This window comes from Acromyrmex echinatior, chromosome 13 (assembly GCF_024713525.1).
Source record: "Acromyrmex echinatior isolate Ae372 chromosome 13, ASM2471352v2, whole genome shotgun sequence".
Lineage (NCBI taxonomy): Eukaryota > Metazoa > Arthropoda > Insecta > Hymenoptera > Formicidae > Acromyrmex > Acromyrmex echinatior.
Genome location: NC_141864.1, coordinates 2,369,251 through 2,394,257, shown reverse-complemented (window position 1 = coordinate 2,394,257; position 25,007 = coordinate 2,369,251). Strand labels below are relative to the sequence as shown.

At 37.0% G+C, this 25,007-nt stretch overlaps 1 protein-coding gene across 14 annotated transcripts; it reads right to left on the bottom strand.

The window, feature by feature from the left end:
* Positions 1-2,120: 2,120 nt before the first annotated feature.
* On the bottom strand, positions 2,121-24,492 carry LOC105153699 (uncharacterized). Of its 14 annotated transcripts, none has more exons than XM_087412346.1 (5): positions 20,196-24,492; positions 9,683-20,137; positions 9,480-9,549; positions 9,360-9,407; positions 2,121-9,261 (listed from the first exon to the last, which is right to left on the bottom strand). In XM_087412346.1, exon 5 carries the CDS (start codon positions 3,855-3,857, stop codon positions 2,121-2,123), a length of 1,737 nt encoding a protein of 578 aa, XP_087268472.1. In that variant the 5' UTR covers positions 3,858-9,261; positions 9,360-9,407; positions 9,480-9,549; positions 9,683-20,137; positions 20,196-24,492. The 14 variants fall into 14 exon arrangements, with proteins under 14 accessions (XP_087268472.1, XP_087268479.1, XP_087268470.1 ...); XM_087412353.1 differs by having other exon boundaries at positions 9,360-17,651; positions 17,736-17,776; positions 18,064-20,137; XM_087412344.1 differs by having other exon boundaries at positions 2,121-5,206; positions 5,296-9,261; positions 9,360-20,137.
* Between the last annotated feature and the right edge of the window lie 515 nt (positions 24,493-25,007).

Sequence of the window (25,007 nt, the reverse complement as noted above, 5' to 3'; positions counted from 1 at the left end):
ATAATTTCCTTTTTGTTCGTTATTTCTGTAAGATATTGAGAAACGTGAATACATAATTTATCTCCGAGATAATATTCGTCAATTACCGAAATTAATTTATTGATCTCTTTCTGGTCATGTACTACGTTAACATGATGATCGTCCTCGGTTAGAAAGTCATGCAATCTAATACTCATTTGTCTGTGAGTGGCATGAGGCGATATGTATATTTCGTTTTCTCTCGTGATCTCAGGAGGAGTTTCAATAAAAAGTATAGTTTTGTTGGTCTGCCTACCAACCTGGTTTCTTATTATTATGTGTTTGTTAATACTTGGTTTCGAGGATGAGGGAATGGAAGAAGGAGGTGATGGTTTCTTTTGTAATTTAGGATTTCCCTTGGGTAGGAATTCGTCTGTAAGTATTGGTAGTGGAAATTTTTCTTTAAACCATTGAGGCGGTCGTTCTTCTATTATAATTTTTGTTCTAGACTGTAAGTCGTACGTGTCGATTAACTCGTCAATTGAATCTTGAACTTTAGAGTTTACAGGTCCTACGAAGTATAACGTCCATTCATCAGGATTAGTATTCGTATCCTGAAGAATCGGTAAGATTAAATTTCGAAAGTTTATTGTGGAGACGGATTTCGGATCGATATTTATCCAGTCCGGAACCGGATCTTGACTAAAGGCAATTTTAATTTCTTTCTTAATTCTCGTAATCTCTGAAAGCATTTTTCTTATCTCTTCGTCCGATACGAAGGAATCAATTGCATTGACCGGAATTCTTGAGAGTGCGTCAGCGTTAGTGTTAGTTTTCCCGGATTTATAAATTACTTCGTAATCAAATTCTTCTAATTTTAATCTCCATCTCATTAATCTCGAATTAGGATCTTTAACGTTCGTGAGCCATATTAAAGGTTTGTGATCTGTTACGATAGTGAATTTTCTTCCATATAAATATTGTCTGAAATGTTTAGTGGCCCATACGATTGCGAGTAATTCTTTCTCCGTCGTACTATATCGGGTTTCGGCTTTATTAAGAGTCCTGGAGGCGAAAGCCAGTGGCTTATCTTTGTCTATTGTCCCTTGGGATAGTATAGCACCGATAGCTTCGTTTGATGCGTCAGTGGTCAAAACGAAGGGTCTATTCCAGTCAGGATATGATGACTGGTTGTGACGTCAATTTTGATTTCAGAGAGTTGAATGAATGTTGTTGTTCACTTGTCCATTGGAAGATTGAGGATTTTTGTAAGAGGCGTGTCAAAGGTTTTGCTACTTTGGAAAAATCTTTGATGAACTTGCGATAATAACCGACAAGTCCAAGGAATTGTTTTATCTCCTTAGGAGTTTTTGGAATTGGATAAGTTCTGACCTTTTCGATCCGATCAGGATTAGGCTGTATGCCGTGTTCGGAAATGACGTGTCCTAGGTATTCAAGTTCAGGTCTGAGATATTCGCATTTATCTGGTTGGAGTTTCAATCCTACTTGTCTAAGTCTTTCGAATAAGATTCTTAAATTTTTATTGTGCTCTTCGATCGTTTTTCCGTTAATTATTATGTCGTCAATGTAAACAAAACAATTATTACCTATCAATCCTTTTAATCCTTTATTCATCATTCTTTGGAAGGTAGGAGGCGCATTCTTTAGACCAAAAGGCATACGGGTGTACTCATAATGTCCGTTTGGTGTAGAGAAGGAGACGTTTTTGGAACGTCTTTTGGATTCATTCCGATCTGATGGAAGCCCGATGCCAGATCGGAAGCGGAAAAATAGCGCGCGTTGTCCAATTGATCGAGAATTTCATCAATATTCGGAAGAGGATAGGCATCTTGGATGGTTTTTTCATTAAGTTTTCGGTAATCAATTACTAGTCTCCATTTATTTTTGCCCGAAGCATCTTGCTTTTTGGGCACAATCCACAAAGGGGAATTATAAGGTGAATCTGATTCTTGAATGATTCCTTTTGCAAGCATGTCTTTAATTTGTCTTTTTATTTCTTCTTGGTGTATCGGAGGATAACGGTATTGTTTAATATGGATGGGATTTTCGTCATGGGTTTTGATTTCATGCTGCATTAAATCAGTGAGTGGGAGAGGATTTCCTGGTAAGGTAAAAATATCGTGGAATTCTAATATGATATCCTAGATTTCGTTATAGTGTTCTGGGAGATGCAAGAGGCGAGTATTTTCTTTTAATAATTCTGATCGCGTATTGTTTAAAGTTTCTTTGGTGATAGAATAAATTGGTGCTTCGCAACAATCTTCGACGCTTTTAATTTGAGAGTGCAAATATGTCGGCAGTATGGATTTATTAAAATCGTTCATCCTCGTAATTGCTCCAGTGTCATCCTTGAATATAACTAATACTTCCTTTTGTTTATACGCGTCGTTAGAGAGTGGTTTATCGCATCGCTTGAATTCTTTTCCGTTTAGTTTTAAATATTCTTTCGAAAAGACAAAATTGTTCGCCGTGAGAAAATCGATACCTAATATACCCTGATGTTGTACCGGTGAGTAATCGTCCAATACATGAAATGTTTGTTTTTTTCCAAACATTTCAATTATTACACCGTATTTAGTTTTTATCGAATGCGTTGTAAAGCCAGATACGATTATTGAATTTGTTTTAGGCAAGTTTTTATCATCTATAAACATTTCGTGTATTAGGGATATATCGGAACCCGTATCTACTAAAAATATGACATCTTTAAGACCTGGTATCTTCAACTTAATTCTGGGAGCTCTGACGTACGTCCCTCCGGGTCCTTGGTATACCTTTCGCTGAGGTTCTCGTCCGGATCCTGATCGGTTGCACGTAAATGATGCGATGCTCGGTCCGGCGGTCGGTTGAAAGGCTGGCGCTCGCGAAAATTCTGCTGGCCTCGTTGCTGGTGGAATACTTTTGTTCGGCACCTTTTCTTCATGTCCTCGTCTCTTGCAGTAGGTGCACTCCTTGGTTTGAAAGTGCGTTCTGGGTTGGAACGGTTTTTTGGATGTTTCGTATCGTTGTGTTCGCAACTTTCTTAACTGGAGTTCTGCTTCAAAGGCTCGTGCTTTCGAAAACGTTTTGTTCAATTGGGTGAATTCAAATGAGTATAAATGATCACTGATTTCTGTCTTTACGTTGCGGCGAAATACTTCGACTGCTTTTTGCTGATACATCTGTTCTTGCAAACAGATCGTAGCAATGCCGGTATTCTGTGAATTAACCGTGTGGATGATATCGTCTTGGATTCGAAGAAAGCGATTTATGAATTCATCGATGCTCTCGTTCGTTCGCTGGATGCAGGTGTCTCTTTGGACCTCCAGAGCGGAAAGATTCCTGGCTTTGCCATAGAGGTACCGTAGTTTTTCGTACAACTGCGGGAAATTCGGGGTGGTATCCGTTCGTATTGAATGTTTTGCTCTTCCTACGAGTTTCTGGGCGACGATTCCACAGAAAAATAGCTCATGTTGATCCACGGCCAGTCGTTTCATGGCTATTTGTATATGATTAATGAAAGTTTCGACATTTGAACCGTCGAAATCGGGTATCAATGGCATCGCTTTATTATAATTCTTTATAGGTGCTTCGACAGTTTCTGATTCGAAAGTTTCTGGTGTTATTTCGCTCGGTTGTTGAAGTCGCGTTGGATTCTGATGTTCAACCGTTATTGATTCCATTTTGTTTTTTAGTTCAGTTATTGCGTCCATCATTTGGATCATTCTGTCTGCTAATATTGCTAGAGTGAGCGTTTGCTCACGAGTAGGGCTCTGTGCACGCGACATTGGAGCAGTAACGAAGAGTCTCGATTCTAGTATGTTACTGTCCGCACTTGACTCGGTGGATGTATCAGAGTTGATAATGTCGCTTACCCCTCTGTAGTTTATCCACGCCATCTGCTTGAGTTCGATAGAGCAGGATAATCTTCGAGTCCTCCTTGAAGGTAACTAGTGCGACTAGTATATCGTCCTCGAAGTAAAAGCAAAACTTCACTGTTTTTCTTGCTAATTATCCCGCACCGCTGCCACTATTTGTAAGATTTGTGATAACAATTTCAAAAATAAAAAATTTATTTTTATTGTATTCCCTTTTTTTTATACAATTGTCACTTGGAAAGAATTTTTAGAGACGTAACTGCAATATATCGAAGACTGCCTCTGCAGTCTGAGGGTTTTCTTTTATAAGGCTCGAAAATGAGTCTAAATTCCAATAGAATCTAATCTTATCCTAAAGTCTTACTTTTATTCTTATTTTAGAGGCAAATTCCTAAGGTAGGTTGGTGGACGATGGTCACACAATTACGTAACATTAAAATTATTTAGATTATAGCCATATAACATTTCAGCATGTAACTATTCTGTATCTTTTTTGTAACTATGCAACAGTTATACGTTTATTATATTGTTATATTTATTTTATATAACTGTAATTTACAATGTGGGAAATTACAACTAACATGTACGTTACTCAATACATTATATTACCCGTTACATTCTGTTTTATTACAGCAATATAACTAACTTACAGTTATATAACTACGTTTGATATATATTTGAATATCTTATTTACTTAAATTAAAAACCTTAAAATAATAAGTCTCTTAATATTCAAAATACGACAACATAATATAAAAGGCTAATAAGAGTCAGAAAACGTAAAAACGTAAAAAAAAATATCTCCATTATTATATATCTCTCCGTATTACATATCTTCGTTTAACATAAGTATAATTGAAAATAGATATAACAAACAAGAAAATAAGAAAATTAAAAATAAAAAAAAACGATACAGAATAATAGTACTAAGTACAATTACATGTTTCGATTTTATATTTAGGACCCTCTTCAGATATACAAAAATTCTAGCGCAATAAAAATTATTATTCAAAGATTAAGAAAGGTTATTTACTTAAATGTAATTGCTGTACAATTAATGCATATTTGATTTTTTTATAGGTTACAATGAATAATTTTTATATATACATTAGCATGTATATTTTAATCGAGGAAAAGGAATTATGTGAAACTATTAGAAATTGGATAGGAACAAAAACATTAAAAGCTAGTTTTATAAGCAATATAGGCGGCTCCATTATCTACTTAATAATTTTTATGCAATTTATAATATAAATTTAATATTACGAATGGAACATTCAAATTTTTTATAATTATAATATTCATTGAAAGAGTATTTTTAATAAATATGTTGTTTTCTTGAGAATTAATTGTAAGTAGTACATCTATAACTGTTTAAAAAGTATTATGTATTCTAAATTTGCGCAAAATTTTGTATAAAAAATTTTATATATAAAATGTCTAAAGGTTTAATACTTACAATAAAATAAGATTCTTTATATTAAAACAATTAACAAATTACAAATGGGCTTTTAGGAATTGGCGCTGTAATAATTGTGCATTTATTTCGATTGATTTAAAATAGTCCTCTATAAATAACATATTTGTCGAATGTTTTGGCTAACTTCTAGCCTTCATCAGCGAATGTATTACACGAAATCCATAGAAATCTTTATCTTGTTGATACACTCCAACATCAAATTTTCCATAACCAGTTAATAAGCTGGATGATTAATAATATTTTGACCTTAAATATAATAAATGAATATTAGAATCGAAAAATATTAAAAAACTTACAGGAATTACTGTGGAGACTCACTTCAGGAGTACGTATCAAATACAAATTAATCCTTACATCATAATTGTTGTAACGCAAATTCTTTTTCTCATGAATTAAAATTTAAGACGAAACAATGATAATTAAATAAATATAAAATATATTGTATGAATCGATGATATTCATGCTGCGGTATCAATCATCGTAATGAAAATGAATTATTTTTAGCTATAAACTTTTAGTGATCGGTCAAACAACAAAAATATAAAAAACTAAGTAATTCAATGTCTTTGTTTAAATTAACACTGTTCTTTTGTTGCTCGATGTTTATCATTTTTGATATTAGTTTTTTATTGTATGTTTGTTTTTTATTTTTATGTTTTTTAATGTAATTTTATGTTTAATTTGAACGTTATTCCAATCAAAATAATGATTGTAACGTGTCTTATGATTCGTGATAGTGAAAGGATTGATTTTATTTTTATTGATGTCATTTTTGTGTTCGGAAATCCTCGTTTTTAATTGTCTACATGTTTTTCCAACATAAGATGCGTCACAATCATTACAAGAAATTTTATACACAATGTTTTTTTTTGCAATCTGCAGGAAGAGGATCTTTTTATGTTTTTATCATTGAATTGAATTTGTTAAAGCTGACAACGAGAATTTAGTATTGGTATCTTTGATGATATTTCTAAATTTTTCTGAAATAGATTGTACATATGGAATTGTGAACCAACTCATTTTTTCTTTATTGTCCTTATTTGAGGAATCTTGATTATTAGTGTGTTTTTAATTGAATTTTTTTATTTATTAAAACTTTAATTCTCTCTCTTATTACATCAAAAATGAAATTTAATGGATAATCATTATCTAATAAAATTTTAACAACTTGTTCGAAGTTCTTTTGATGGAAATCTGGGTGCAAAATTAAAAAAAACTTGTCATTCCTATAACAGTTTCTTTTTTTTTGGGATATCAGGTGTTGAGACTGATGATTAGATATCTTTCAGAGAAAGATGATTTGTGATATATGTCAAACTTGATGATATTGTTTTCAATAATAATAGTGGTATTTAGAAAATTGATTTTATTGCCTATCTTACATGTGAATTGTATTCTAGGATGGTAAGAATTAAATTTTTGTAATACAAGGAACACAAAAAAATTAAAAGATCACCTAGTCTGTCCTAAAAAATAAGTAAATATTCAAAAAGATAACTTCGTAAAAAATGATCATAATGAGATTTTTAAGGAAGCATTTTAAAGCTTGAAATTTCTACTTTAAAGATTGGTAATTGATATTTCGATTTAACTGATTTTTTATATAGCTATACGAACAGAAATGGGTATCCGTCAAATTTGAAAATTTTCGAAATTCAATCTTTGGAAAGACGCAATGAATTGGAGAAGTATCAAAATTAATTAGAAGTAATTATCTTGATTTATACATATATTTTATCATTTTATTTATTTATCTTTTTGTCAGAAGAAAAATTTAGAGATGTAGAGGAAAGCCCCCTATTATGAGATAGGCGCCTAATATGAGATAGCACTTCTGCTAAATAAACGCTATTTATTGGTTCCATGAATTTATTGCTCTTGGATTGAAAACTATTTAGTAGAAAATTTATTATTAGATCATGACTGTAATCATTGTAAAGAAAGATTTTAGAATTTGGATGTTTTCAAATTTCATTGAGATGAATCTTTAAATTTTGTTTATTATTTAATAAATAAATATTTGAAAATAAATCCTTTATGTAGTGATAGAGTAAGGTCATACTAATAGAAAAATACGAGATATATAATATATTAAATTGTTTAATTACAGAAGTTAGCTTTGCTGATCATAAAACCATAAGGCGTGAAAATCGTAATATGAGATTGCCAGAGTATTTCTAATATAAAATAATCCATGCTCCTATGTTATAGTGAAAATCATTATTAAAGAATAAATGTTATTGTACAACAATAAAAAGGACAACCAGAATGAACGTCGAGTGCCTATTTCTGCGATGCTTGATTCCAATTACCTGAAGACGAGTTCTGGGTATAATCTATCGCATGCTCATTTTTCACGCACGCTGGCTGTGTTTGTTTGCATTTTAGAAATATGAAATAAAGTTTTTTAATTGCAATATTGATATTCTTTGCGATTTACTATCGATTTCTCGGGGCATCTCATATTAGGAGCACAATTTTTTGACTTTGTGTTTTGCTCACTTTTTCAATTTCTTTAATTAAAAAAAAATTGGAATTTGAATTAAATTTTATATAACATTATCCTAAAGCTTATTAAATTCTCTTCAAAATAACTTATTATTTTTTTGAATTCTGCCCATAAACTTTTAGCATTTATCCAAAATGAACTCGGTATCTCATATATATAATAGGGCCTTTCCTCTATATATACAATTATAACTTATAGATAGATTCACATACCATTATGATACAAAAATTATAATGTTAAATATATTTAAGCGGAGTAGTTGTGTATGGTGAATTAAAAGTTTGTTGATATAAATACAAAAGGAATTTATTGTGCATGCGTGCGTGTGCATGCTTATTCTACAGATAATAAGTTTCGTATAAAAAAAAATTTTTTTGTAATCGACCTCTCTTTCCTTTTGAGTTGAGTTTGATATATGGAGGAAACTTTATTTTATTTTAATGCAACATATGAGGAAATCATTTGACCATCGAAGGTCAGGCATTCGATTTCGATCGATTGCCCTTGTATGATAACTATCAGCAATAGTACTTCCCACCTTAATTCTAGGTAGGCTCTGGTATTTTTATCAATACACTGGAATCCCGAGAGACAGCCAGTGCATTCTTCTGCATTCTTAACAGTAGTAAAGCAAGGTGGGTTCTAACCCATGGGGCTAGAGGGGAGCGCGGGGCGCGGAGGGTACTCATTGGCGCGGGGGATACTTGTAACGCGGGGAAGGAGAGGAAAAGGTCCCGCGGCGCTATGTTACGAAAACATAGGATCCTTATTTTTCACCCACCGCTCTCTCTCCAAAAATGTATCAGTAGTAAAAGCTTGCATACACTTACCGCATACTACCAACTGTTTTTTTCTTATGTTTCATCTTTTCCGTCGCCGCCGCATTGTCACTCTCGTTATATCTTCTTGCACGCAAACATATTTTATTATACGTTTTTATTTAAAAAGAGGACGGTTAATACGGTCGTGACAGTACCGTCGAATGCGAAGATGCTCACGTAATTTAGCAGCGCAGAAATAAAAAGGAAACAAATAGATGCGAAATCTGAGTAATACAATTTACATATATTTTTCACACTACATAAAAATTTTATTATAATAAAAAAATTTTAATTAAAAAATGAAAATTAAAATTAAAAAAATTTTAAATATATGGTGAGATACGCCATCGTTTCTGTAAAACAAAAGCGTTACATTAGCTTGCAACATATAAGAAGAGAAATTTAAATATATAATATAAATTTATGATACTTACAATTCCAATCTTCCGGCTCCGGATCAGACTCGTACGGTCGGAGGCCGAACAGTTCTAGGAAGAAGTCACTTTCCTCTATATCAATTTGTTCCTCCTGGTTCCGCTGTCTCTCACCTCGTATCATTTGCCACGTAACTATATTTATAAATCCTCTGATTTGGATGTAAAAACGAGGTACATCCTGAAAAATGGACAAAATGAATTTAAAAGAAAAAAGAAAAAAAAATAGAAAATAAATCTATTTGTTATGCTTACTGAGGGGATAATTTGCACCCCTACCTTTCGCAACTGCAGTCGGACTTGCGACTCGTTATCGACCATAAGGTACTGAAAAAAAAAAAGTAAAAAGACGTTAGAAGACAAAATCACTAAAATGTTTGATACAAAAAAACGACTTACTCCTTCAACGGGATACTCGTACCGGATTCGAATAAAATCCTGTAAATTACTCATTGTTATGAAAAATATTCTGAAAAAAATCGACAAAATTTTTTTTAAAAAATCGCAATATTATCACAATCACTTAATAAACGTGTAAAAGTATTCTACTATTTAGCGTTAATGGTAAAATACTTTTGCACTTTGGGGAAAAAATCACTCACGTTATATATTAAACTCTTCTGTTAGACTCGCACGCGAATTCAGCAAAGACTGACGCTGAGAAGCATCCTTTGCCATAGCGAAGCTATCTAGGAAATATTTGCGCTGCATATGAAACACTTTAAATCATCATTACAGAAAGGATGGAGGAATCAATAGAGTACAAGTTTTTTTTTTACGACACAATTTTTTCAATAGTTTTTCCTGGCGAGACAAAGGATGGGAAGTAAAAGACAATACATATATAATAATGCGAACAAAAATTTTTTATTCACATCTTATTATACTGGTTTTCGTACTTATTAAAAACTAAAGCTAATAGTTCGCAATCGATGAGCTGATGTCCATTGAAGATGTCATTATCACGTATGATGTTCTCAGATGCGATGTTGGAGAATCGCGTATACTTGGTATCTATCGTATCGACGAGTCGAACTAATTGTTCGAACGTTACATCGATACACCCTTAAAAGTCAAACATACGGCGTAGCGTCGTTTCAGTCATCGTAATGCGTACGGATGAAGAATCGAGACGTAGCATCGTTCAGCATGCACACACTGACGGTTACCAGTCCAACATTTATAAAATTATCTTTGTATTCGTTTCGAAACATCATGTAAATATTCCCTCGCTACTCGTAGAGGTTCTTCCACGTTTCGAGAGACAGCGATAGTTCGTGTCCGCGATAATCTCCAAGGGCGACCTCCACGTAACTCTGTGGGCCAACGTTGATTTTAATTTCCAAAAATTTGTAGCCCGTATTCGTCAGATCGTAACGTCTGCTCAGTAAACGCACCGCACGATGCTCCGTATTGTGTACATACATAATGTTAAAAAACGTTACTTTTGTGTATAGAACGTTGAAACTTACATGTTATATTCCTTCTTGACATCGTACGATGCACTACTCTCTTTAGTGATATACATTTTTTCAGCCGTTCGTACAAGCGGGTATCGCAAGATGATTGCATCCGCGTAACTTGTGACGTAATACTTCTGGAATCGATGAGAGAAGGCAGGTTCTTCCCCTCTTTCCAAGAATTTTGAACATGTTGCGACATGTTTTATCAAGTCTTTCTACGGATTTTCTTTGTCACGAATTTATACATACGTTTACACGTACATACGTTTATATATACATACGTTTATATATATGTTTATACATACATACGTTCATTCATACGTTTATACATACGTACATACGTTTATACATATATACGTTTATACATACGTTTATATATACGTTTATACATACGTACATATGTTTATACATACATACGTTTATACATACGTTTATACATACATTTATATATACATACATACGTTTATATGTACATACGTTTATACATACATACGTTCATACACACGCTTATACGTTTTACACATACGTTCATATAAACGTTTATACATAACAAAGGAAGGGAAAAGAAATACATAATAAATACGTTAACGTATTTTTATTTAAAAAATTCTTTTGCAACCACCAGTTATATATTTTCAATACATTTTGTAACGCGCAATTCTTAACATGTTGTTCACACCGTATAATATTAGTAACATCTAAATTAGATAAAGATTCCATGTCTTCGTAAACTGCATCCAAGGTCTCAATGTACATGCGTTCTCGCTCATCGTCCAGAAGCAAGTTCTACAGCCACGTTCGTTTCTCGCGTCCCTTGACATACACAACAGCATCATCTTCAAATACAGCCATCGTAATTAGACGTTCCGCCTCGTTATACGGGATCGTTTCTCATTGCAATCTATGATGATAAGCAATCAACCAGGAGGCGCAAGACCTGTTGGATGTTGTCAAAAATTTCCATGACACGGGACTAGTAAAAATGTAATGCGTGAGAACGGTCCCCTGTTTCAGCACCGCCACTTCCTTCACGATAAATTTCTTGTTAACGATGAATCCTTGCAGATCCATGAACGTTGACATGGACATGTTGTCGAGAAAACTGCGACGTCGATTGCGACGTAACGTAGATTTTATATCGTATTAGAGGTGCATTTAGGTGATTTTGCGTACTATGTTGGTCAATGGATTATACTGAGCTACACGATCGTGTATGATGAGACAATAAGCTGTTGTATTTAATATAATTTGCGGGCACATTTTCCTTGCAGTCAAATTCTATGCGTACGTCCACAGTGGCACTCTTGACGGATTCGTTTTATCGCGAGCAATCAATGACCACAAAAGGCCCTTTCTCAACAAATGAGAGCACGTTGAGTAGCGTTTCGAAGCAATCGATTCCATAATATGCTCTACGAAAACGTGCGTACATATCGAATAGAACGGCGTATCTCTTTTTGCCAAAATCCAGATTTAAATCGTCGTACGGATAAAACGCCGAATTTAGATAAAGTTTCACGTTATTCAAATTACAATCGTCGAACACGCTAATATCTCATGACATGATATTCTTTCGACCGGTCTGCAGAGCAAAGATAATCGAGGCTTCTCAAGCTGAGTCGCCGTTTTGATAGCCCATGAATGCTTAGTCGTATTTTGTAACAGAGAATACTCGTACAGATTCCACGAGCGAAAACTCATGCTCAGATAATGATCGCTTTCCAATGCTCGCAGGATTGATAATTTATTGACCTCATTTAACGCAACGTGAGGCATCCGCCACTGTACTTTAAATAATTCAACCTCAGACTCCGTCACAGGATTTCCCACTTGTCTCCGCAATTGTTGTCGTTGCGCGCTTGTATCAAAATTAATTCGTGGCGAGCGTGGACAATCAGGCGTTTGTAATCTTCGCAAAAACCCAACAGTATGCTGAGCGGCACGCAAAAATTAAAGTGTCCTTCCTCCATGTCGGATCTAGAGTTCCATCCAGCGTTCAGCGCAATTGAAGCTTTATCGTACGTCATTGACACGTAATTCTTGAGCGTGCTAGTTATACATTTCGGTTGCGATCAATCTCCATTGAGTTCATATTGAATTTCATCAAACATGAACGCCACGCAATTATTTACAATCGTTATTGGCATCTGATCGTTTTTCTTTTTCACCGTCAATCTTCCTTCGATGACGATCAAATTTTGTGTAAAGATGCTACTAAGAGTAATTCAAATTCTTCATCTGATAATGTTGGAAATTCGGAACGTACAATTTTTAATTTGTCTCTGCTTAAAAACGACGTCAATTTATCGAGGCTTGCGTTTAGAAATTTTAAAGCATCGATAAATCGTAATTTTATGCAATTTTTCCGAAAATTCTTTTCATTTGTGTCTTTGGTGCTATCGACATTTTTAGTGAATGAAATATATTTTTCTTTAGTTATCGGTAGTATATCTACATGTCCTTCGAACGCGGTAGCAATTTCTTTAATTTTAAAATGCGCGTCGTAGCCTGATAAATTGTGAAAAACGATCGGAATATAAAATGAATTTTTAAAATGAATTTAAATTACAATTTGCATGCGCTGGACCACGGAATCTACCGGTGAGATGACAATGATCGCGGACCCGCGTATCGTCCGGCGCGAACGGTTTCTCGCAAATATGGCAACGCGTCGCTCTACGGTACGCCTCCAATTGTTCTTTTGACAACGTTTCCATGGGTACGTTGGCGGATACTATATTTTTAACTCGATGCGCCAAATCGTTGAGTTGTCACGCGAACCACGTTATGCAATCTTCATCGCGACGGAACCGATACAACGATAACGCGTCGTTGTACGAACATCGCACGTAGTATCCTATACTATATATCTCGTGCTGTTGATGCGTGTACGACGACGACGACAATGCGCGCGACGATGCATTTTCCCTTTCAAGTTCCATCTTCCGTAGAACGCACTCCAAGTCAGCGTAGACGATGAATGGGGCGCTCTGCTTATTGCAGTGGTTCTCAAATTCGAGCCACTTGTCCACGCTCGGCAGTCTGATAGCGAAGTCGTTCATCTTCTCGTAGTCCATTACGTGCGACTGCAATTTTTCGTTGGTATTGAAGTAGTGCAAGCATCTGAAAAAAAGAAAAAAAATTATAACTATTACCATTATTTTATTAGTGAGCGGAAAATTATAATAATTTTTCATGTATATTTACCGATCGCAGAAAAATTTCTTGTTCTTTTTTCTACTAATCTGCGAACTCACGGGATAGGTTTTTTATCCACGCAAAATGTCCAACACCATCGTTACATGGATCTTGCACGTACAGCATGTTGACGTGTTTCTCCTTCTTTTCATTGGTGAGTCGCAGAGGAAGGACCTGTTTATTCTCGATGCCGTACACGTTGATCGACACCGCGTTCAACCGTTCGAATTTATAAATATCTTTTAAAGTCATTGGAAACTCAATGTTTGCGAGATTTAGTACTGTTGTATAATGCGGATACGACGATTTCTGATTTACATGTCTTTCTGTGGGGTACAGAGCGGCGACCATGCGAAACATGCATTGTCCGCCGAATAAACACTGATCACCGCCCGTTTCGTCATTATTTCTCGTGGCACTTCGATGTGACATCCCGCGTGCATTGGATTATGCTTATTCACATTCACTATCAAATTGAGGATTCGCGACAATGCCGACCCACTGTCGCGTTCCGGAATTCTTCGAGCGATGCTAGGATAGGCTCGACGACGTCGCTCGTACCACTCGTGCATATCGGTGCAACGATATATCTCGCTGTTCTTTGTAATTATGCTCTTATTGGCACGTTTATCCTTCGTCGCAAACTCGCCATTGAACGCAGTATTCACTTTTGCGCTACCGTGTCTTTCTACTGCGTCTCGCACACGCTCGAACACTATTTCCTTCGCGTCTTCCAAAAACCGTCGCGGCTCAATGTGATTAGAGTTTATCACAGCACCTGTCGATATACGGATTTCAAACGCGCGTCGATCTCTCGCCAGATGAGATTTTTCGTCGCGATTCGCGTACTCGTCACTCGCGTACTCGCCACCAATGTGCACGAAACGTTGCTCCAATTGCACTTTTGCACCCGCGAGTCGCGCGATCCTCGCCACCATGGATTGTCTGTGTTCAACGGCGAGACGCGGACGCTTGGCACGACAAAGTTCTTCAAGCTGCTCGATGCACTCGTCGCATCGTTGCAGCCACGCGAAATATTCCACCAGAGTAGCGACCTGGCCGCACTGTTCTAACAATTCGCGTACCACTCGCTCGTGATTTTCCATGTCTTTTTTTTTACAGTCTTTAGATCACACTCTTCTACGGAGCACTTGCACGTGATTCATTCACAATACTATTCGCAATAGTTTTTTCAATGTGTGCACTGTGGGTACTTGTTGCACGGAAATATAACGTATGTTGGTAGTCTGCAATTTGTGCAAGACTGACCGCTTAGCGCATAAATATATATAATATGTCCAATATCATGCTTCCTTACGAGATACAATCCTGCGATATCAGTCTCATTCAAACGGATCATGCATTCTGCACATATAAAGCACCACCCGTCGTCGTCGTATAATAACAATGGATTATACAGTGTTTAGTACGGCTGTTCAGTGCATGGATTTCTGATGATGGCACAAATCTTTGTATATAATCTGTATCACGCTCGCTCAAATCGCTAGTATAGCCAGCGTCGTCCGATAATGTTTCTTCGTCGGAATCGATTTCTTGATCCATTAATTCTTCGAAGTTCACTTCTTTGAGCACTTCGAACACTTCTCTGATATGTGCGAACTGTTCCGGATCTGCGTTTCGAACATACTCGACTGCGTTGGCTATGTTCGCATGATAGTTAGCCATATTATGCTTATCGTCAATAACTGAAGCTACTGATTCCTTGGTCTTCCAGGACACCATTGTGGTACATCGAGCACTTATGCCCTTTTATATATTTCATTACGTCCAATGGACTCCAAGATTTCTCCGTTTCATGAAAATTTCAACAAAAAAAAAAACAAAAAGAAGGAAAAAAACAATCGTTAGTACAAAGCATGAACATAAAACTCGAGCTTTCGAACGGTCACCGATCGGTGAGTGATAATATTCAAGAAACGTGCCATTAGAAAATCTTCCCAACGATATTGGAAACATAAACAACAAAAAAATATAGATACATAGATCCTCAGAATCGTCAGATCTACAACAAAATTTACGACAAAGGTTACATATCATGAAAAAATCCTATTTACGTAGGATCCACATTTAGATTTTGTACTTACTGAACCGATCGTGTATAAATAAAAAAATAAGACTCATATTTCCAAATTTGTAAAAGCAAATTGAAGGGCATCAACAATAGGAATTTGGTAAAATAAATGAGGAATCACAAAGCGTAGCTTTTAATTTTTTAGATTGTCGATCGTAAAATTTAGGTAAATATTTTCTAAATGAGAGAACACAAGTAATAAAAGAAAAATCGATGACAAAAAAGGGTGCGTTCGACTTGGAGTACTCGCCTTTGTGTGAATATTTGCACATCCTGTCTTCCACATTTACGTGGAAGAGTTGTGTTTTCTTTTGGTTTTTTTTTCTTTTTTGTTTTTTGTTTAGCAGCCGAAAAACATTGGCGCTTCTATTAACGTGGCAACATGTCACCGATCTGATAGTATATATATGTATATATGCCTCGACGCGCCAGGAAAAACCATAAAAATTGAAAAAACTGTATCGTACAAAAAAAACTCGTACTCTATTAATTCTTCTATCCTTTCTTCACTCATAGCACGTTACGCGCGCTCTATCTTTCTCTAATATGCAAGCCTTTATTATCGATGCATTTTTAAAGAAAAATATGTCATGGTCAAATTCAAACCTTTATTATCAATGCATTTTTAAAGAAAAACATGGTCAAATTTTGATAATAAAAAAAAGGGGCCTTATTGTGTAGGAGCCCAGACCTTTCCCCCTCTTTCCCCTGCGTTAGGTATCCCCCGCGCCTACGAGTATTTCCCCGCACCCCGCGTTCCCCTCTAGCCCCTGGGTTAGAACCCGCCTTTTTTTACTACTGACATCATAACTTATTGCAATTGCTGACACTTTTAATACATACATCTTTTATAAATTTTTGAAAGCAAAGAAATGCATTAAATATTTTTTATCATTAATCATTATTAATCATTTTATGTTACAAAAACGTAAAAATTCTACTGTGATTCTGACCATTGTAATGATTTTTCAGCATTAACATCCATCCAATCAAAAACATTCAGTTTTTCCAGAGATGCAATCCACGATTCTAAGTAATTTTTCATTGTGACATGAAAATTATGAACTTCTGCGATGAATTCTTCAGTACTTTGTCCAATATTTGCAATTTTATTCAGAATTTCTTTCACTTTTAATGGCATGAATTTCTAGTTAATTCGCTCATTCAAATTAAGAACAAATTCTTTTAAAATTTTTCTTACTTCGATAATAGAATTGTCAACTCTTTCCAGTTTTTCAATATTCGTATGCATTATGTTCATAGTTGAATGTATTACAAACAAAAAAGCTTCATTGAAAGTGTTTTCGAAAAAATTTTTTAACACTTTTGATGGATTATCTACACTTAAGAAATAGTGCTTCAATGGTTCAAATAATTTTAATAACCGTTGAATAGCAGGATATAAACTTAACCATCTCGTCTTTGAGTGATATAAAAGTTTAAAGTATTCGATTTCAGATTGTTGGCACAAATCTTTCAAAGCTTCTGTTCTTACAGTAAATATTGCAAAATAATTGAAAATTTTCATTACAATAGATTCTATATCCATAGAAAAATTATCATCAATTAGCCTTTATGAACTGTGTTGTTAATAATATGCGACAACCAATGCCAATTATTTCTTTATGAAGCCTATTTTTTAATTTAGCGTAAACATTATTTTTTTCCTATTCTGTTTTTATCACAAAAATTTGTGTTACAGTTATTAAACAACACATTTTAGATCACAATAAATGTTTTTCCAATTCACTTTGAATTACATCAGTAATTGTATCAGAAGTTTCGTCAGTTATTTCTAGAATTTTTGTTGTAATACCCCTATTATGAACATCGTAATATTGAATAAGTATAGATAGTAATTTTATTGATCCATGATTACTGGTATCGCACTGAAACACTTACAAAAGACACTTCTTCAATTTCTTTCATCATTTTACGTTTCGCTAGAGGAGATAATACATTTTAATTATTGCAGTGGCTTTAATTCTATTACAAGTAGCAGTTTTGGCAATATGAGAATCTTGAAATAATAATTTATTCAAATTCATAGTGCAGTCAAGAGATATAAATGACATATGATGATATATTGTGTGATATGCAATAGCTCCTTTAAGTGTGCGAACTTTTTCATTTTCGGATGATTTTGAAAAAAAAGTATCAATTTTTGAAGTGCCAGCTTGATTTTCGTCCCATTGCTTTTTTGTATTAAATGTTCCTCAATATGCGTTACCTCAATATACGTGCCTTTATTTGCGACTGAAAAATTTGATGAACATAAGGTGCACACTACTTTTCAATGTGAACGTCCACATTTCAAAAATGGATATTTTCTTTGTGTATTAAATTTACATTTTCTCTTTGGCATCTTGTTATTTCTGAAATAAAAGTTACGCAAAGTAAGTAAATTATAAAAGTAAATTATATTTATTATCTTTTTTTATTAAAATTCGTACGAATTAATGTAAACTATTTTGCTGCATAGGTAGGTATAAATACGTAGCAATGCTGTGAAATTAATGAAACTGCAATCTGAAATATTTGGAAGAGAACCGTGAAAACGTAAATAAGAAAACCTAACCAAAATATGCACGGTGACTCGGTGTTTATTTGGCAATGAGCTGTGTGCCGGCACGCAGAAATGCTAGATGGCGCCGACGACAGACGATTGCAGCATTGTTTAATACCACATCAGCGCGATGTTCATCGCGCCGGTCGCGCGCGACACGCGATATCCAATGAACGTACAGCTTTACCGATGTTCTCATTCTAAAGCTATATGCTTATTGAATATCGTATGTCGCGTGAACGCGACGAACATCGCGCTAGTGTGCAGCTGGCATTCTTACTATATGCGGATAAATTTTATTCTCAACCTGCAGGGCTGCCAATCTTTAATGTCAACACTACACTTACACGCCAAAGTTTTTTTTGTCATCCAGTCAAAAAATATTTCCTTTTTATATAAAACCCCGAACTCTCATGATTATCTCGGACGCCTTTCGAAAACCCCCTCGGACGTCCCCGCATGTCATAAAAAAGAGGATGGTGTCCGGGGAAAAGAGGACAACCCTACGTGAATGAGAAGTAGGACACAAATACAATTCACAGCTTTCAAAAGCTGAATTTTTACCTTTACTTTTCGTTTTTATTGACATCTGTAGGATTTTTTTTTACCGAGTTATTTAATATTAAAATAAAAATGGTTCTTTTGCCTTTGACTGCTCATAAGAGATGAAAGGAGTAACGTACAGCATTCATTAAAAAAGAGAAAAAAAATTCAAAATTTTTTCTTTAAGGTATTTTTATTATTTTTTCTGTTAATGCGTATGAGTCAGGTCGTCTACCTCATCGGCAATCTCGATGAGGCGATGGAACAATCCTATTTGATCTACATGTAATTGAGTGAGATCAATTATGATATCACTCTGAACCGAGAAAGAGGAGGAGGACGAAGAGCAGACAGTCTCCTCAACTTTTTGCAGTTCTTTTTGTATGTTATAGCTGCAAAAAAAAAATTATCACTTCATTTAATCACATAAAATGTGCAACAATATTCTACCATTAACGCTAAATAGAATATTGTTGCACATTAGGAAAAAAAAATATCACTCACGTTATAATACGTCTTGCGCGCGGACAAAGTAGGACAAAGTCTAACGTTGAGAATCGATTTTCGCCGCAGCGAGCCTGCCTAGGATTTATCTATAGGCGGCAGTTGTATATAAAACACTTTAGATCATAAATGTCACGAGAAAAGTTATTGCTATAGCGCGTCGAAGTATAGGGTGAATGGATGGATGGATGGGAAGTAAAGAAAGTACATATATAGTGATGTGAATGAAAAAAATTTTTTATTCGTATTATTACATCGATTCTTTTTTGTACGTATTAAAAACTAAAGCCAATAGCTCGCAATCGACGAGCTGATGTTTGTTAAAGATGTCACTATTGCGTATTGTGTCTTCGAACGCGATGTTGGAGAATCGCGTATACTTGACATCAACCGTATCGACGAGTTGGACTAATCGTTCAAACGTTACATTGATACATCTGTCAAACTTAAATATACGTCGTAGCGTCATTTCGGTCATCATCATGCGTATAGACGAAGAATCGAGACGTATGAACGTTCGGCATGCAAACGCTGACGCTTATCGAGAGACAGCGGCAGTTTATGTCCGTGATGATCTTCCAGGGTGATCTCACGTAACTCGGTGGACCAACGTTGATTTCAATTTCCAAAAATTTGTAGCCCGTAGTCGTCAGATTGTAACGTCTGCTCAATAAACGCACCTCGCTCCATGCTGTGTATATACATAATGTTAAAAACGTTTCTTTTGTGTATAGAATGTTAAAACTTACATGTTACTGCAGTCCTTTGTTTCGTACGATGCGTTGCTGTCTTTAGCGAAGTACATTTTTTACCGTTCGTACAAGCGAGTATCGCAAGACTAATTGCACCCGCGTAAATTGCGATGTATATGATAAAACTTCTAGAATCGAAGAGGGAGTAACCCTCTCCCTCTTTCCAAGAATTGCGAACATGTCGCGACATGTTTTATTGCGTCTTTCTACGTATTTTCTTTGTTCGCGAGTTTATCAATGTTTATACTTTATGATTTATATTTCGATAGCATCGATGACATTGATGTTGGTGACTTTAAATGCCTTTTCTAAGGATCTTATTCCCAATATCTCGCTTTTTCTTTTGATGGCGGTGGACTTGGCAAACTTGGCGATATCGGACGGTACTCCTTTCATTCGATTGATTTTCGGCGTATATATTCTTTTATTCGATCCATGTCTTGACGCTCGTAACTGAAGCTTATTATTGAATGAAAAAAGTCTAATACACTGTCTATATACATTGCATATATGTACTGTCAGATCGGACATGTCGCGACGCGTTTAACAGAAGCGTTGATGTTTTCGGATATACATACATGCGTACATACGTACATACATATACGTTCATACACATACGTTCATACATACACGTTCATATATACGAGTACATGTATTACAAAGGAAGGGAAAAAAAAAACGTAATAAATACATTAACATATTTTTATTTAAAAAATTCTTTTGCAACCTCAGTTATATATTTTCAATACATTGCGCAATTCTTAACATGTTGTCCACATCACATAGTAACAGATTAGTAACAGATTAGTTAAAGATTTCATGTTTTCGTAAACTGCATCCAAGGTCTCGATGTACATGCGTTCTCGCTTATCGTCCAAAAGCAAGTTCCACAGCCACGTTCGTTTCTCGCGTCCCTTAACGTACACGATAACGTCATCTTCAAATACAGCTGCCGTGATTAGGCGTTTCGCCTCGTTGTACGGGACCATCCCATCCCTCCATCGCAATCCATAGTGATAAACAGTCAATCAGGAAGCGGAGACCTGTCGGATCTTGTCAAAAATTTCAATGGCACGGAACTCGTAAAAATATAATGTGTGAGAACGGTCCCCTGTTTCAACACTGCCACTTCCTTCACGAAAAATTTCTTGTTAACGATGAATCCTTGCAGATCCACGAACGTTGGCACGAGCATGTTGTCGAGAAAACTGCGGTCGATTGCGGTCGATTGCGACCTATCATAGATCTTATACCGTGTCAGAGGTGCACTTAGGTAATTTTGGGCACAACGTTGGTCAATGGATTATATTCAACCACGCGATCGTGTATAATGAGACAATAGGCTGTTGTATTTGCGGGTACGTTCTTTTTACATTCAAAGTCTAATCGCACGTCCACAGTGCCACTCTGACCGATTCGTTCTGTCCAGAGCAATCGATGATCACGAACGGACCATTACGTAAAAATGTTGTAAAGGTGAGACTCGGCTCAAGATACTCGTATTCGTAGGAGCGCAGAAACGCGCGTACAAGTCGTACAGAATCGCACATCTGTTTCTATCAAAATCCAGATTCAAGTCATACGGAACGTTCCGAATTCAAGTAGAATTTCGCATTGGCTAATTTGCAGTCGTCGAATCGACTTATATCCTTAGGCATGACGTTTTTTCGATCTGTTTGTTAAAATAACGTAGCGCGGCTTCTCGAGCTGAGTAGCCGTCTTGATAGCCCACGAATGCTAGGTTGTGCTCTGCAAGAGCGGAAACTCGTACAGATCCTACGAGCGAAAAGATCATGCTCAGATATCGTCCACTCTCCAAAGCGCGCAGCATCGAGCTTATTTATCTCGCTCAATAACACGTGCGACATTCGCCATTGTATTTTGAATAATTCGAGCTCTATCGTCAGGATCTCCCGTCAGACAATTGTTGTCGTTGCGCGCTCGTATTAAAATCAATCGTAACGAGCGTTGATCACTACGCGTTTGTAATCTTCTCAAAAACCCAGCTGTACGTAGAGCGGTAAACAGAAATTAAAGGATCTGGTTGCAGTAGTCTGCGCATCCCAGCATTCCGTAGAATCACCCTTCTGTCGGATGACACTGTTACATAGTTCTTGAGCGTGCTAGTTATGCGTACATTTCTGTTACGGTCAATCTCCACATCATTGACTTCATATCGAATCTCATCGAATATGAACGCGACGTAATTATTTCCCAATGCCACATGAGCACCCTGGACCACTTTGTTCTTCGTCAGTTTTCCCTCGATGTATAGAAAGCTTTCATACGGCAGTGTGTACAGATCCTGTTGCTGTATTCTTATTTCGTCGCTGTATCCAAACATTGTGTTGACGCACGGGCTGTACGTGTGAGTCTCAATCTTGACGATGCGATCGTCGAAGATCGGCTCGTCTTTAATGTTTAGGATATCAGTCATCTTAAATGTTGCGCACTGCGAATCCCAAAGACTTTAAAAATGTAACGTTCGACGCGCTAAGTTTCTTCTTCTTCCTGATGCAGTTGGATGAGCGAGTATTGTCGAGCTGTGACGTCACCGGCCTTGTAAAGAATGTGGCATCTCTCTGCGTACACTCCGTTCCGTTCAGCACGAGCATCTCACGCTCACGTCATCACTGTCATCGTGCAATTCAACGTCGACATATCATCTTTTCTCCTCGGAAATCGAGCCGTTCTGATCGACGATGCGTATCGTTAGATCCGTAATGATCCGTGCAATGATCGGCAGGTAAATGATTTGCGCCAGCCTCTCCGATATCTTATATCCTGGCGGCACGCTCGGCGAAAATTCGTGTATCGTGTGCGCTTTTGCCGTTGCTATACGCGCCTGCGGTCACATTACACTCTACGCGGATAACGTTTACGTTTATTATGTTGATCGACATGTCCGATTCGTGCCATCTTCGCGGTCGCAGTATACGCTTCGACGAGAATCCCAGCAGCGATCCAATGCTGTTGGATTTGCCAAAGTTTATTCTGTATGCACATTTAATCGTGTTGTAATTTGCGCGAAGCGTAATCGGGTATTCTCCACCCTCACCATTATCATTATCATCATCATCAGTGTCATTGTTGTTGTTGTTGTTGTTGTTGTTATTATCACCACGCACTACGTCAACGGTTTCAAGTGCGTCGGGGGGCGAACGTTTCCGTAAAATTGTACGTTTCAAAATTCATTTATGTCTCGCACTTCGTACGAACCCTCAGGAATTGTAATTTCTGCGTCGTCTTTGCCAAAATAAAATTTATTGTTCGATTTGTTTACATTCGGTATCGTGTGATAAGTCTGAAAAATCACCAGACCGAGCTCGTAATCGCCGTCACTCAAATCTATGGAGGGAAAGTAGTTCGCCGCAAGGATGGTGCTCTTCCCGCTCAGCGTAAGTGTCAGCGACATGACGGAACAAGCGTTCGACTAATACTGAGATTTTACAGCACCTCGTCGAGCTTTTTAAATTCACGCGCGTCTACCGTATGTAGAAACCGCAGACACATTTGACCGCAGAAGCTCTGATCGTACGTCTGATAGGACGTACGATTGTACTCTATCGTCGTAGCACCGTTCTCGAAATATCACACCAGTTCCTTGGGCGGACCGAAACTATCAAAGTATACGACGCGGTTGTTTCTCTTGGCGTACACTACCCAATGAGTACCAGGCCCGGTCGCATCGTCCAGATTCACGATACCGCTTTCGTTTCGACGCGCCCCGCTCGTCGGTAAAGCGTTACGCATGAAGACACCTCTAAAGTACGGTACGCGCATTCGTCTCGCGAGCACGTCCAATTGCACGTTGGTAGTTGCACCCGAGGGCATTTTTATCGTCTCTTTGGCGTTTTTCTTTTCTTCGCTGCTACACCCTGTCCGCGTTTATAGGGGCTGAGATACAGTCCGCGTCCATATTTGTGCGGAGCGAGATACAGGTCGCGGCCCTGTTCCATCGCGCGGTCGTGACGTTGCAGCTGCTCGAGCTGACGTCGCGCGGCTTTGCTATCGTTTACCACTTTCGCCACGCTGGCCGCTCCGCCAATCAAGGATCCGAGTGCGCCCAACATTGGCATAAAAGGTAACGCAAGTAGGAATAATAGGCGGGTTCTAATAGTCAGGTCCTCTGAGGAGGGCGCGGGGTGCAGGGGAAACTCATAGGCGCGAGGAGTACTGGTAGGTGCGGGGAAGGGAGGGGGAGATGCGGAAAGTCCCAGCGCTATCGGTGTTTATTGATATGATACCATGGTGATCGCCATATGTTGTAATGTTATGTATTGTTGGGAGCCGCCGTCACCCCACACCCCGCCGCAGGCCCCAGCGCCTCCGCCGCCGCCGCAGACCCCGCGTCCATCCTTAAAAAAAAAATACGTTTCAAACAGCCACTGCGGAGTCCACTCCCTAAATGCATGGCAATATTATAACGCAAACAAGAAATATTAAAGAAAAAAGAAAGAAAAAACTATATAATAAAAAATATTCTTATCTTCTCCACACCCTCTTTCCCTCCTCCTCCTCCATATTTTCCGCTGAATTCTTAGTCCTCCTCCTCCACTTCCTCTTCCTCCACTTCCTCTTCCTCCACAGCCTCATCGAGATTGTCGAAGAGCTGTTTGACCGCAGCCTCATCGAGATTGTCGAAGAGGTGTTTGAGCGCAATTATATTAACGCGCACATGCCTTAGATCGTCCACCTCATCGGCAATCTTGAGGATGCGATCGAACACTTCAAATTGATTTACGCGTAACTGAGAGAGATCAATTATGATATCATCATTCTGAATCTCCTGTGAGAAAGAGGAGGAGG

Bases quoted from the DNA above. Each gene is read 5' to 3' on its own strand.
- LOC105153699 (XM_087412341.1), bottom strand. From the start codon at position 3,857: ATGGCGTGGATAAACTACAGAGGGGTAAGCGACATTATCAACTCTGAT.